General features: G+C 35.3%; 1 protein-coding gene across 1 annotated transcript in view; it reads left to right on the top strand.

The window, feature by feature from the left end:
- Nucleotides 1–15337, top strand: part of LOC107553177 (phosphofurin acidic cluster sorting protein 2-like) — a 38438-nt gene extending 23101 nt beyond the window's left edge. The window contains exons 9-22 of the mRNA XM_016235311.1: nucleotides 1452–1603; nucleotides 1722–1812; nucleotides 3292–3363; nucleotides 3702–3829; nucleotides 3990–4027; nucleotides 4105–4215; nucleotides 6431–6542; nucleotides 6999–7031; nucleotides 12075–12117; nucleotides 12215–12257; nucleotides 12956–13082; nucleotides 13160–13380; nucleotides 14320–14433; nucleotides 15008–15337. Of these exons, the coding sequence (XP_016090797.1) occupies nucleotides 1452–1603; nucleotides 1722–1812; nucleotides 3292–3363; nucleotides 3702–3829; nucleotides 3990–4027; nucleotides 4105–4215; nucleotides 6431–6542; nucleotides 6999–7031; nucleotides 12075–12117; nucleotides 12215–12257; nucleotides 12956–13082; nucleotides 13160–13380; nucleotides 14320–14433; nucleotides 15008–15126 (1404 nt within the window). The 3' untranslated portion in view covers nucleotides 15127–15337. The remainder of the gene's footprint in view (nucleotides 1–1451; nucleotides 1604–1721; nucleotides 1813–3291; nucleotides 3364–3701; nucleotides 3830–3989; nucleotides 4028–4104; nucleotides 4216–6430; nucleotides 6543–6998; nucleotides 7032–12074; nucleotides 12118–12214; nucleotides 12258–12955; nucleotides 13083–13159; nucleotides 13381–14319; nucleotides 14434–15007) is intronic.
- Nucleotides 15338–15537: the final 200 nt, after the last annotated feature.

Genomic DNA, 15537 nt, shown 5'->3' with positions numbered 1-15537 from the left:
CAGCATTTTAGACATATAACCAGTAAGCATGAAAATGAAAATGCTGCCCACAGCAAAATAAACACATGCCACATTGGGTTCAGAGGTCAGTCCTCTTCTGAAGGACAGGAAGTGTGTGGTAATGTACAGAAACAGCAGTGACGTCCAGCGGGACAGAAACATGATCTCATCAGCATTATGTCTCAGGTTACTGTTACTGTTCTGACAGGACGCTGATTCTTATTATGGAGCCATCTGAGCCCTGACCGAAGGTTTTCACAACTATTTTATTAAAGGAAGCTATTTAGCAGTTAGAACTGTCAGTAGGGAATCGAATACTAGCTTTCAACTTACTAAATATTGCCCAGTATATACTGTATACTGACTAATATTTCAAAAACAGTAGTATGCTACATTGTTGTCACATGACCTCCTAATGTTGCATGTTTAATTTAGCAAGTGATGTCCCTGTAAAATATGGAAATAAAAACTGGTATTATGTATTTTAGTCCACTTTGTGTAAAACTGTGTTGTTATTAACTATCCCATATGGTTTCTGTTCATCAAAATAAAGCTGAAATAAAATAAAATATAAATATTGGATGAAAAACTTGTGAAATGTTGCCTTGGCAACTAACTGAAATAAAATAAGTTGAAGTACTGAAATTACTAAAGCTAAAACTGAAATAAAAATAAATTCTGAAAATAAAATGAATGAAAGCTAATAGAAATATTTGTAACTAATAAAAATGACAAAAACAACAAAATTACTACTAAATATACAATTAAAATGAAAATTGAAAAAAAAAAAAAAACTAAATATGATTTCAGTAAATAACACTGGTGTAAAAATTTTATTTGGTAGTCCAGTCAAATAATAAATCAAGAAAGAGATCAATTTGAAGAAGTTTATTTATATACAGTAGCATGTTTAATACACAATGGTAATTCAAAGTGTTTTCATAAAAAATATTGGGAAAAAAAGTATACACACTACATACTGCAATAATATGGTAGTATGCTGTTGTCAACATAGTCAAAAACAATGACGAACTTTATCTGAGACTTTTAGCATTTTTTTCCTTTTTTGTAAATTGATATATCCAGGGAAAGCAAACTCTTTTAAAATGGAATGTTGGAATTTGATTTGAGATTACATACTCCTCATGTAATATGAGTATTTAGTTGATAACATCTAATATAGTAGCAGAAATTACATTAGTGCATTTAGCTCAATCAGCAGCAGCTTGTTAAAATCTTTTAAGAAGCTGGATTGTACACTGAACATCCTTGATTGATTTCCTCTCTCATTAATAATAGTCAGGAACATCACATGGCGCATTGGGATCGATTCCCCTGCAGCTGAGTCTGAGCATTTTCTGTTTCATCAGATTATGCTTGACCCTCTGTCTCACCATTCCTCACGTTCCTGCAGTTCAAATGAGGAATAAATAACGTTTAAATGTTTGTAGGTGTTAGACTCAGAGCAGGACCCAGCCGAGCCACCTCCTGAAGTAGAGGAAGATCTGGATCTGGAGAGTTTAGAGTTTGAGAATCCGAGTGACAGTGGACCGGATCTGGATGATGATGAAAGTGTTCTCAGCACCCCAAAACCCAAACTCAAGTATGTTGAGAAGAGAGTTTGTTCATTAGTGTTTATTTAGTGCATATATTAATGTTGAGATGTGTGTTATTTTATTAACCCTGCTGTGTTTACCTTTTTGTGTCTGTGCTTGGATTAGACCATATTTCGAAGGAATTTCTCTATCCAGCTCTCAGACAGAAATTGGCAGCATTCACAGTGTTAGGAGTCAGAGAGAGCCGCCCAGTCCAGTAAGAGCATGTGTTTTAGGATATATTTGAATGCACACATAATAACATACACTTAAATTGACTTGAAATAAAGATAACCTAATACTAACCCTTTCCAAATATATATGTGCCATTCAAACCTTTGTGGTCAGTAAGATTTATTTTATTTTTTTTAACTTTTATTCAGCAAGAACACATTAAATTGGTCAAAATATTTATGATGCTACAAAAGATTTCTATTTCAAATAATAGGGGTTATGCGCAACAGACTTCCGTATTCTGTTAACCGGGTCTCCTCGCTTCCGGTTCAAGCGTTTTGCATATGCTTAGTTAAATATGAAGCCGTTTTACTCAAGATGCCTTCAAAGTAGATACCAATGATGATCATAACCAATGTTCATCACATATGCGGACTGATATCTAAAAGTTTTTTTTATTTTTATTCTTTTCACATTTAGATATAAAAATTGAATAAAACGTCAACAATAAAAACAGCTAGCTAGTTTAACTTATTATCTTAAAAGTCCATAGATATCGCTATTATTTAATACGGCTGTTAACATGGTCTCCGACAAGCGGAAGCAATGAGACCTGTTTTCCGGTTTTGGTCAGGTGATGTTCGACATATACCCCATTGCTGTTCTGTTGAATGTTCTATTCATTAAAGAATCCCCCCCCAAAATCCTAAAAAATATTAAGCAGCACAACAGTTTTCAACATTGATGATAAAAAGAAATGTTTCTTAATCATCAAAATCAGCATATTAAACATTTTTCTGAAGGATCATGTGACACAGAAAACTGGAGTAATGGCTGCTGAAAATTTAGCTTTGTCATCAAAGGAATAAATTATATTTGTAAAATATTAAAATTGAAGTACTTATATAAAATAGAAATAATAATATTTTAAATTGTATTATTGTTTTACAATACTGTTTTTATTGCATTTATGATCAAATAAATGCAGCTTTGAGCATTAGAGTTCTTCAGAAAGATTTTCCCCAGATTTTGGAATGGTAATATATAGACATTATTTTTAACCAATTTTCCCTATGAGGAGGAAGTATGAGCTAGGTTAGAAACACAAACACTTCAGTTTAAAGGGTCATGAAACCCCAGACTACTTTTTCTGAGATTTTAGCAGAGGTGTTTGTGTTGCACATCATAGAAGACAATGTTAGCATCCGATAATTTTAACTCTTGGAGAACACTGGTTAATTTGAAGCTTTTTTGCTCTGTTTTCATCTTCTGCGTTTAAAATCTACATTGTGTTGACATTTGTGTTTTTAACTTGATGGGAGCGAAATGAAACGGTCTGAACGTGAAGCTGTGTGTGTTGTCTGTCTCCCCTCTTCCCCCTCCGCTCCGCTGCACACCACACCCACTTTTTTAGCATTTTTTAAAAAATTGGTGAGAACTAATCAGTGCTGAAACGGGGGGTTTCATGACCCTTTAATCAATCCTCAGCTAACTATCTACCTCTCTCTCTTTCTCTGTTCAGATGGATCCTGATAAAATAAGGGCTGTAGGTGGAAAGTTTCAGATGGATAATGAATCAGATAATGTTTCAATGGTATGTCCTTCACCACTGTAATATATTCTCTGAATATAAGATCAAGACTCACATGTTTGTTTAGAGATGAGCTCTAGCAGACACTAAAGCTGAATCACAGCTAATGACTCACCCACACTGAATCAACATGTGATGTAGTGGCAGCAGTGAAAAATAATGTAATTTTGTTCAAACTCTGATATCAATTTTCTGACAATTTAACATATTTGGCCTTTATAATGTGTCTTTTTATTTGACATTTTCACCCAGCCCTAGTCCATACAAATAGGCTGTAAAGAGGTTGTATATAGTATAACATGTGTTTTTTAAGCTTTATTATGTGTGTTTCTGGGCTTTAGGGTCATCCTGAGGTTGTGACCCCTACCACAGAACTGGAGATGATGGACAACATGGACACTTTCATGGAGAGGTTGCCTCCTACAGGCCGGATGACCAAAACAGAGTCACTTATCATTCCATCCAACCGGTGAGGATACATAAACCCTTTATCACTGTGGTTAGATGAAAAGAGTATGATAGATCTTACTTATTTTAGATTACTGTCAAGGTGCTATACATTTTTTTTAAACAAAGGTCTGGTGTTTTTGTTTTTTTTCCATCCTGTTTAGTGTTTTTGTTTAACCCGACTGGCTCGGATACCTGCGATTCCTTATTATCCCACTTGGTAAGTGCAGAGGTCAGGGGGAAAAAATTAGCAAATAAAACACTACTAGAAGAGCTAAAAAGCACGTGTATGTGTAGGGGTTCATCCAGTGGCTAAATATCTGGCCAGTATAGACTACAGATATAACGGCCTGTTCCAGGACTCAGCGTGGAGAGATCTTTTCCACAAACCAGAAGCGCCAACCTCAGGTAACCGTCTCTGATATACTCATTCTCTCTCCATTCTAACCATCTGCAAATAAATATGTAAATAAATAAAAAAAGTGTTGTGCATATTAAAAAATATAACAAATTAATTAACATTGTTATTATTATTATTTAAAATTTATGTTATTTAATAATACATTCAATAGTTTAATGAAAACCTTCACATAATAATATATATTTAGTATTCTATAGTAATATTATAATGATATATAATTAGAAATATTTAAATATTAAATTAAACTAAATATTTAAATTACAATATTTCTATATTGTGTAATATATTTTATATTCTATTTTCGATACCACTTTTTCCAGTACTCGCCCGATACTTTTATTTTTGGTACTTGCCGATACCAAGTACCGATACCAATATTTTCACTGCATTTGTAAATTTTTCAAATATTGGGTACAGAAACCAAAAGAGTATGTATAATGTTAGTTGGTTAACTTCATTTATCAAATAAATACAGTTAAACCTAAATTTATTCAGACACCTTCAACATTTCACATATTATCACAGTTTATTCGCTATAGTTTTGAAAATAAACTATTTTAAAATTAAAATGAAAATATGACAACTCAGAGTTAAACTGTGTCAGAACAAATACATCTTGATAATGTCAGATAACACTTAAGCAAATCATGATCAGGTAAAAGTGTCAATAATTTTTGGTCCCAAATTTTTATCAGTTTTACTGGTAGTCCACTGTAAAAAATATCAAAAATTATATCTGGTGTCTAAATAATTTTTGGTTTGACTATATATATATATATATATATATATAATGTAAAAGTGTAATATATTTTATTATTGTTTTCAACTTTTATTAAATAATAATATAATTTTTAAATACATTACAATTGTATATAGTTTTCTATATAGTGTAATATATTATATGCTGTTTAATAATTATTAGTGTAATTTTTAAATATATTAAAAGTGTATATAAATATACAGTGGGTATAGAAAAGAATCACCCTCCTTTAAAATAATCACATTTTGTTGCTTTGCAGCCTGAAATGAAGATGGACACATTTTTTGTTTGATCCAGCTGTATTTACTCAGTGCAATTTATAACATCCAAGTGAAAAATATAACACCAACATGTCAGGAAAAAAAACTAAACAGAATCACTGAGTTGAAAGAAGGATCACCCCCTTGTGTCAGTATTTTGTTGAACCACCTTTTGCTTTAATTACAGCCTTTTGGGATATGTTTCTCAAGTTAATTTAAATTTGATGGTGAGTGTTTGTGGACTGCAGTCTTCGTCATTCCACAGATTTTCAGTGGGGTTTAAGTCTGGGCTCTGACTAGGCCATGCAAGGACATTCACCTTTTTCTCCTTCAACCACTGTGTGCTCAGTTTTGTGGTGTGCTTTGGGTCATTGTCATGTTGTCATCTTCCCATTGACAACTTTCAGGCAGAGGGCGGCAGATATTCCTCAAAAATCCGAGAGTATTTTGCCCCAACCATTTTTCCTTCTATCCATGATGCAGATCCAAGTGCTCCAGTCCCTGCTGCAGAGAAACACCCCAGAACAGGATATGGTAGCCTTTCTGACCAGTTTCCTCCTGGCTCTTTCATCCAGTTTGGAGCGACGTCCCGATCCAGGGAGGGTCTGTGTTGTACCAAATACCTTCCACTTCTTAATAATAGACTTCACTGTGCTTCTAGGCATTGAAAAAGCCGTTGAAATTTTCTTGTGTCCATCTCCTGACTTGTGCCTGTCCACAACTTTATCCCGGAGGTCTTCTGACTGTGCCTTGCCTTGCTAGTTGTTTGCTTCAGTTGCACTACCAAGGGCTGAAATGCTCCAGGAAAGCTCTTTTCATGCTGAGCTAATCAAAATGAGCACAGCTGATCACAGTTGAAAGTCAAATGGCTTTGTGTGCCATTGAGAAGGTGATTAGCTAAACAGTCATTTTAATGCGGGGGCGTCCAACTCGGTGATTCTGTTTTTTTATTTTTTCTGACATGTTGGCATTATATCTTTCACTTGGATGTTATAAGTTGCTCTGAGTAAATACAGCTGGATAAAACAAAAAAAAGTCTGTCTTCACTTCAGGCTGCAAAGCAACAAACTGTGATAATTTTAAAGGGGGTGATTCTTTTCTATACACACTGTAAATGCACACACACATACATTTTTATAAATGTATAAAAAAAATTATCTTTTATTCTCTGTCAACATCCAGCAGTTCAGGACAGTCCAGATGTGGTTTCCAGGGTAACGCAGTATATGTTGGGAGCGAATGGAGCTCTTCAGCTGCCCATAGCAGAGGCCATGCTTACCTATAAGCAGAAAAGGTGATACACACATGCACAGAGCAGCCCAGATCTATATTTTTATAAAAGAATTAAACCTTTCAGAGGAGGCAAAATAAAGGTTGTATGATTTCAGTGTAATTTAACTTGGTGTACCACTCTATAATAAAACATATTCAAAGATAATGAGTGTGACAATTGTATTTGCCTAAATACAATTAAAAGAATATCAGTAATCTTTTGATATAAAAGTGCTTTGAATATGTGTTATTAGAGGCTGGGTTCATTTTCAGATGCTCTGAAGATGCAGATAGTTGGTTTTCTGCTCAAAAACACACTCGATCCATTTTGTTCGTTTATCCAGATATTTGCATCTTTTTCATGAGCATCCTCCTCCTTAAAGTCATGTTTGGACAGAAAGCATGTGAATGTCACTGTTTATCATCTCTGTCTGTAAATAACATACTTTATTTTTTCTTTTCCTTGCCCTCTCTGAAGGAAAAAGAGCTTTCATTTAGATTTTGCAGTAAGGTATTGTGGTCTTCCTGCCTGTGCTGATACCGTAGCCAATCAGATACATATCACCTTTAGTCTCTTACTTCCTTTCTCTCGCTCACTCTTCTCCTGTTTTATCAAGGAGAGTTATAAACTGAAGGAGAGCAGAGATTCTGTTGAAACTCTAGAGATTCTATCCACACTTCAAGATTTATGCTCTATGTGGTGGGGCTACTTTTCCTGTAGCTGCTATATTGAGCATTGCAGTGTCTCCCTTTTATTTCTCTAAAAGTGGTCCATCTCCTCCACCTTCTGATGTTTTTGGAATTAGCCGTTTAATTGTATAATAAAGGCTGCAGTGTGGAATCAATCTGAAGGTTTTATTGGATCTCTTGCTGCAGTGGGATATGAATATTACCTCCATCATCCTCTGCACACCTCCGATGTCCTTCAGCAGAGCACACAATGTGCCAAAGTATTTTCAGTTGAAGCTTCTTATAACATTCCAAACCTAAATGTCCTTCAAGGGCATAATAATAATTTTTGGAGCATACGTTCAAGTTCAAAGCCTTTACTGTCATATGCACATTTCCCTGTACAATGAAATTCTTACTTTAGTTTGCACTCTGAATGCTGCTAATAGAAAAACAAGAATAAAGTATTGATAAATAAGACGAAAAAATATACATATATACAAATATACAAACAGTGCAATATATAGTATATAGTATACAGTACAAAGAAAACCTTATGGATTTATTTATAAAGAAAAGGCAAAAAAAAAATAAGACAAAAATTGTTAATTATACACAATCAGGTATAATTTTAGGTTTCAGGCTATTTTTGTTGTGTAACACATCCTTCTTTATTGAAGTGAAATGAAGTGACATTTAGGAATTAGTGCTCTGCATTTAACCCATCCTTAGTGCACACACACAGCAGTGAACACGCACACACACACACACACACACCCACCCGGAGCAGTGGGCAGCCATTTATGCTGCGGCGCCCGGGGAGTAGTTGGGGGTTCGGTGCCTTGCTCAAGGGCATCTCAGTCGTGGTATTGAAGGTGGGAGAGAGTGCTGTACATTCACTCCCTCCACCTACAATCCCTGCCGGACCTGAGACTCGACTCACTAACCATTAGGCCACGACTTTATTACTTGATTACTAGACTAAAAACACTGAATTTTTTTTTTTTATAAAATACATACATAACCATAAACCAAACTTGAGGGATAATTTATCGATTATATTATGAAATGTATTAGAAATGTATTAGAGACTGATTTAATATTATATGTTAATTTATAAATTTATAAATATATAATATATATGTGTATGTGTGTGTGTGTTTTACATATAATTATTGTATTTAATTAGAGACTGATTTAATATATGTTAATTTATATATGTATAAATATATAATATATATGTGCGTGTGTGTTTATATATATATATATATATATATATATATATATATATATTTATATTCTAAATTTATAACAATTTATATATTACATATTTATACAACAGTTCGTTCTGGTTCTCAAATCTGATTGGTTGAGAACTGTGAGCTATTGTACTGGTATCGCTACAGGAACACCCTTTCACAATTTTGTATCACTCCGCTTGTTCTAGCCGGGTCTATGTTTTTTTTTTATTATTATTGACTGAGCTATTCGTAGAGTACGTTAGTTAATATAAGAAGAAACGTCTAGCTTTGCGGTCTCTCTCTCTCTCTCATTTGGATGCACGTCTTGCCACATTGTTTCTCTCTTATAACCTCATTATTTCTCACTAATAACCTAACTGAAGCAGCACATGCCCTTGATACCAATTCTAAAAGTGACGCATGTTTAACTGTCAACTTGAGCTTTGAATCCGTGGCGGAAGGAAGTGGTTCCACACAAAAGAGGGTTTTATTAGGCACTCCGTTGTTTCTTGTTTAATTACACACATGTTCCGTCGAATATATCCCAGAGAATATTTTCAATTTGAATAGCAAAATAAAGGATGGAAATTATTTCAAATGATTCCACTTTTAATGAAAAGGTGAACAGACCTTATGATGGAGGTAAATTGATTTTCTGGCTTGGCTTCATTTTCATTTTTCTCTCCTCTATTTATTTATCTCTCTCTCTCATCAGAGTAAACAGCCTAAACTACACAACACACACACTCACGGTCTTGATTTTCTGAGCAGGTGCTTAAAGTATTGCCGCTGATTTCTCAGTTATTGGTTTCATCAGTGTCTCTTTATTCTCCGGTGTGCAGAGCAATAGACCATCTGTTATGCCTTTCACTGAGAGCAACTTCTATTTCTGCTCAAATGCACTCTGTGAACTCCCTCCATTTGGGCTTGTGCTGTGTTGTTTTTGGGGTGGTTCGTTGGCACGGATTATTTATTCTTTCTGTTCTCTTATAATTAGTTTCTGGTTTTGGGTTTTGCACTTCTAGTGATCAGAGATGGTTTAACAGAAAAAGAGATTTCAGTCTGAATGTAAATCTGTTGGTTGTATTGCAAAATTCATAAAAATAAAAAAAAGCATTATACAGTATGTAAATTTAAAATAATGCTTTCCCTCAAAAACCTATTTTATGCTGAACAGAGTGGCGATTTCATGATTCATTTTATTGTTTGTGAGTATAATTTACAAGTTAGCATAACCATTTTAACAAAATATTATTGTTGCTAGATCTATGATCTCTGCATTAGACCATCTTTGGTTGAAGTTGCCTGAATCTGAGCCTTGATTGGCTGAGAATGCTTCTTTCTTTTAGTTTTTTTTTTCTAGTAGCGGGTGGGGCAGTGGCATAACGGCAGCAGTTGATAAGAATTACACTGGCATCACTCGCTTCACAGCATTTGTCTCAGACACGCTATACTGGATGACACCAAATAGTCAGTTATGTTTAAAGGGTTAGTTCACCCCAAAATAAAAATTCTGACATTAATTACTCACCCTCATGTCGTTTCAAACCCGTAAGACCTTCGTTCATCTTCGGAACACAAATTAAGATATTTTTGATGGAATCTGAGAGCTCTCAGACCCTGCATAGACAGCAACGCAACTGAAATATTCCCAAGTCCAGACACGTAGCAAGGAGATCTGTAAAATAATCCATGTGACATCAGGGGTTCAACTTCAGTTTTGCAAAGCTACGAGAATACTTTTTGTGCGCAAAGAAAACAAAAATGACGATTTTATTCAACAATTCTTCTCCCCCGAGTTACGTCTTCCGCCATTTTGGAGAGTATCACAATGTATACGCACGCTTTACCAAGTGTAAATAACGCTGATTACGCAGATTACATTCATGGGCGTTGTTTCCCCCTAACATAAACAACGGCGATTACATTCTTGGGTACTCTCCAAAATGGCAGAAGACGTAACTCGGGGGAGAAGAATTGTTAAATAAATTGTTACTTTTGGTTTTTTTTGCACACAAACAGTATTCTCGTAGCTTCACAAAACTGAAGTTGAGCCACTGATGTCACATGGACTGTTTTACCGATGTCCTCACTACGTTTCTGGACCTGGGAACAATACAGCTGCGTTGCTGTCTATGCAGGGTCTGAGCTCTCACATTTCATCAAAAATATCTTAATTTGTGTTCCGAAGATGAACGAAGGTCTTACGGGTTTGAAACGACGTGAGTGTGAGTAAGTAATGTCAGAATTTTCATTTTGGGGTGAATCAACCCTTTAACTGATAGTTGGGAGGGGCTGTAAGTGAAAGGATGCTCAGTGGGTGGCGCAAAGAGTGAACAAATCAGACAGTGGGATTAACAAAATCTGTTTTAGAAGCCTTTTCTCCTCAGAGATCAAAATGTTTCTCTAAACTTAAGGTTCTTTAATTGATATAGTCTGTAGAAAGATACTATGGATGTGGTTTAGCGTGGATGTGGGAAACATTCTGATTATCACAGTTACTCATTCATTTCTACTCATTCATTTCGAAAATATCTGAAAGATTTGCTTTTTTATGAAGGAAAACAATTGCATCCATTGCAGACATATTCAGATGTCAGATTCCACATGTCTCTTATCATCTTGCTGCTGAATTGCTTGTATTCAGCCTTTTTTTTTGTGCTACTTTTCAAATGGCTTGTTCTTTTTACTTAATGTAATGTGTAAAACACCATACATCTATTTATACATATATTTAAAATACACATATTTAGAATATTTTTTTTTTCTTCTTCTTCTTTCTAAAATAGTTAAATCTGTTGAATATTTCCCCATAGAAAGGAATGGGTAACTACCAGGATTTGTTTTCCCTTGAAGAAGCCTTTTTTCCCTACTGTATCAATAATTTGATTGATTTAATAGGGTTAATTTACTAGTCATTAAACCATGTGTTCAAAGTCCTGTCTCCTTTTTCCTCTCACAGTCCGCTGTAAGTGAAAGGATGCTCAGTGGGTGGCGCAAAGAGTGAACAAATCAGACAGTGGGATTAACAAAATCTGTTTTAGAAGCCTTTTCTCCTCAGAGATCAAAATGTTTCTCTAAACTTAAGGTTCTTTAATTGATATAGTCTGTAGAAAGATACTATGGATGTGGTTTAGCGTGGATGTGGGAAACATTCTGATTATCACAGTTACTCATTCATTTCTACTCATTCATTTCGAAAATATCTGAAAGATTTGCTTTTTTATGAAGGAAAACAATTGCATCCATTGCAGACATATTCAGATGTCAGATTCCACATGTCTCTTATCATCTTGCTGCTGAATTGCTTGTATTCAGCCTTTTTTTTGTGCTACTTTTCAAATGGCTTGTTCTTTTTACTTAATGTAATGTGTAAAACACCATACATCTATTTATACATATATTTAAAATACACATATTTAGAATGTTTTTTTTTCTTCTTCTTCTTTCTAAAATAGTTAAATCTGTTGAATATTTCCCCATAGAAAGGAATGGGTAACTACCAGGATTTGTTTTCCCTCGAAGAAGCCTTTTTTCCCTACTGTATCAATAATTTGATTGATTTAATAGGGTTAATTTACTTTACTTTTAATGGTTAATTTAAACCATGTGTTCAAAGTCCTGTCTCCTTTTTCCTCTCACAGTCCTGATGAAGACTCGTGTCAGAAATTCATTCCTTTTATTGGGGTACGTGTCCATTTGCAATCATGGCTTTATCATTTGAAATGTTTTAACTGTTGTATTGAATGTTTTTATAGTGTATTTGTTTTCAACCTGTCTGCAGGTGGTGAAAGTGGGGATTGTTGAACAAACTTCTGCAACATCTGGTTAGTTATACTGTCAATTATATATTAAATATGGCTGTCAGTTGAACATGTTAACCCATATAAAATGCCCATAACACATATAATAATAGTTAGAAAAAAACTAATTTGAAATGGATTAGTTTATTGAACCTTTAGACAAAATCTAAAAAAAAAGTTTACATGTGTGTTTTTGTTGAGTATCATATTTGATACATCAGGAAAACACACATTAGTTTTACTCAGAGGCCCAAGCTGAGCAAAAGTATGAAATTTATTGCAGTTACTGGTATATGGCCAAAAGGTAAGATAAGAAATTCTGATAGTTTGTCATGCAAATCAGTGAGATCTTTATAACAGAATAGCAGCTTACTTGCATGAAATTAATATACATAGCATTTGTCATTCTATATTTCCCAATAAAATGTCTTAGTAAGATGATTTTTAAATGCTTAGTTTTATGATCAAAGTTTTTTGTTTTTTTTGTGGGGAGCAAAACATAATGCAGTGCAATACAGTGATGATGTTCCTCAAAAGCCTGATGTATTATTTATGATACACTTTATCACGATTTTTCAACAAAAAAAAAAAAAAAAGATTCTGACAGCCCTAATGTAAAATACTCCCAATTGTAACCCAAACTATTTATATTATTTTTATATATAAATGTTATATTTAAGGTGGTTTATGAATGATTTGTGCATGTGATTGTGTGTTTGTAGGCGATTCAGATGACGCTGCTCCTGTGGGATCTTCTCTTCTCTCGTCTACTCCTCCTGCACAGATCTCCCCATTACTGAAAGAAGCATCTCCAACGCCTCCTTCTTCTCCCTCTGTACACATGTCCAGGTACAAACTCACACAGCGCTAGGTGTCTGAGGTCTCTTTAGTCTTCCTATTTTCTCACCTTGTCTTTGTGGCTGCAGTTCTCCTGGAGGAGGTCAGGGGGAGCTGATGGGTCTTCAGGTTGATTACTGGATTGCTCCATCAGAGAGGAAGAAAGACGTGGAGAAGAGAGACTCCAAAAACACGCTCAAGGGCACCTTCCGTTCACTGCAGGTCAGCCGCCTCCCACTGGGCGGAGCAGAGACGACACATCAGCCAACCATGTCCATGACTGTTGTCACCAAAGAGAAGAATAAGAAGGGTAAGACACTGAAACACAATACTTAAAGGTCCCCTGAAGTGCCTTGAAACACGCAGTGTTATTCTATGTGGTGACGTAATTTCAACTGAAACAGGAAGACAGGGCGGGACATATCGAGCAGCCCCGCCCCCTTTTTAAGTTAGCCAATAGAATTTTGTTTATATCTGCACAGGTCAGAGGGAGCTGTTGAGCTCGGTAAAGCCGCATTTGACAGCCACAGTCTAATAGTTTACCCCCTAGATTCAATATGGAACTCTTAGTAAAACAAAATAGTGATCATAATCATGCTGAGGCTGTGTAGTTTTAAAAGTGTTTAATATATGCCGACTCGCGCATATGATCCGCTCCGTGCGATCGCGTCTCTGGTCCGGAGCCAAAGTCCGGATCAGACTGTGTGCGCTGCCGCGGTTCGCGTGACACAATGTGAAACCAGACCTCATTTGCCCCAATCGAAAGCATACACTGTCTGAATCGTTCCCTCTCGCCTACATTGTGCACTACGTGCCATTCACTGTACAGGAAATACTACACTGTGAACAAGTGACCGATCTCAGCCGCAGCTTCAGTGTCTATTTTATAGTGTAGGGGGCGGGCCCTTCGGCTTCTAGAGAGCGTTTGATTGATCAGAAGATTTAATGAGAAGATGAAGTACGATGTGACGTCAAAAAAATCATTGAGCCGTTTTGGCTGAAGTGACGAACTAAAAGCTGTGAATACTTATATCTTCTAAATGCGAATTTTGTCACTGTTTTGAAGCACACTGCCTTATAGATAACCTGAAGACTAACATATTGATATTAACACCCAAAAAACTTTCATTTTGATTTCATGGGGACTTTAACACAGTGCCATAGTAACAATTACAGGAACACATTCCGTTTATAAAATGTATTGTGTTGTTGAATAAGCATCAAACACTCTTTCTGTCTCTGTGCTCAGTGATGTTTCTGCCTAAAAAGACCAAGGATAAGGAGGCAGAGTCTAAGAGTCAGGTGATAGAGGGCATAAGTCGACTCATCTGCACAGCCAAACACCAGCAGACCATGCTGAAAGGTGATCAGCCAATCAGAATTCATCAAAGTAATCACTACAGCTTACAATACAATCAATAAACTGTGCTTATAGGGGTCATATCATAATCGTCATCAGTTTGTTGTGTTATGAAAACATACTGTAGCTTTAAGAACTCAAAACTTCCTCCACAGTCCAAAAAGTAACTAAGCTAAAAAGAAAAAGTGGCACATTTTAGTGCAAACTGTTTTGTGAACCTGCAACAATGTAATTTCAGCCTTTCAAAGACACTGTTATTGAAGGATAGTACAGTTATAAATGTTATTCATGCAAACCAGCAGCTCATGAATAACAATATATAAATGGACTTTAGAGATTTAAAAATAGTAATTGCACCATTAATTAAATTTAATAATAATTTCAGATAAATTTAATAATATTAATAATGAATAATTTTATGAATAATAAATTATATACCAATCAACATTTTGGGTTCAGTTTTTTTTACATACATCTCTTTATAATTTAGGTATAGATAATGTATAATTTATGTTTGTGGAATTCATGAAACATGACTAAAGACTGTCGTGTGTGGATTTGTGTTTCCTCCCTCCAGTGTTGATAGATGGAGTAGAATGGAACGATGTGAAGTTTTTCCAGCTTGCGGCTCAGTGGTCATCTCATGTCAAACACTTCCCGCTTGCCATCTTCGGACCCTTCAAAGGGCCTTACTGAACTACAGCCTCACATCTTCACTCCTCTACGCTACGGCTGCCTTTACACTCAGTGCTGCCTCATGTTTTTATTTAAAATTTCTGCTTTCTCACGGTTTGTGTCTGTGCTATTTTTATTTTTTAATTTTGTTGACATTTGATTGTTCTTTTATGAAAGACTTGATGCAGTCTTGGCAACAGGGCATATCTTTTTGGACTATGTATGTTAAAACCCTCCAGTGTTTAAAGTGAAATAACTAATGAACTGAATCTTTAAAACTGATCTAACTCCGTAACTAGTGAGTTTTTGGGTGGTTCTCTGTCATTCTGCAAAGCTGTATCCACACATTTCAGCATCCAGCACACTTGTGGGAGAACAAACCAGCAAAAAGGGAGAAAAGAACTGCTTTTGTTATATTAAAAGGACAAAATC

Source organism: Sinocyclocheilus grahami, unplaced genomic scaffold (genome assembly GCF_001515645.1).
Source record: "Sinocyclocheilus grahami isolate Dianchi unplaced genomic scaffold, SAMN03320097.WGS_v1.1 scaffold466.1, whole genome shotgun sequence".
Lineage (NCBI taxonomy): Eukaryota > Metazoa > Chordata > Actinopteri > Cypriniformes > Cyprinidae > Sinocyclocheilus > Sinocyclocheilus grahami.
Note: the sequence above shows the minus strand (reverse complement) of the source record. Positions and strands in the feature narration are given on the sequence as shown.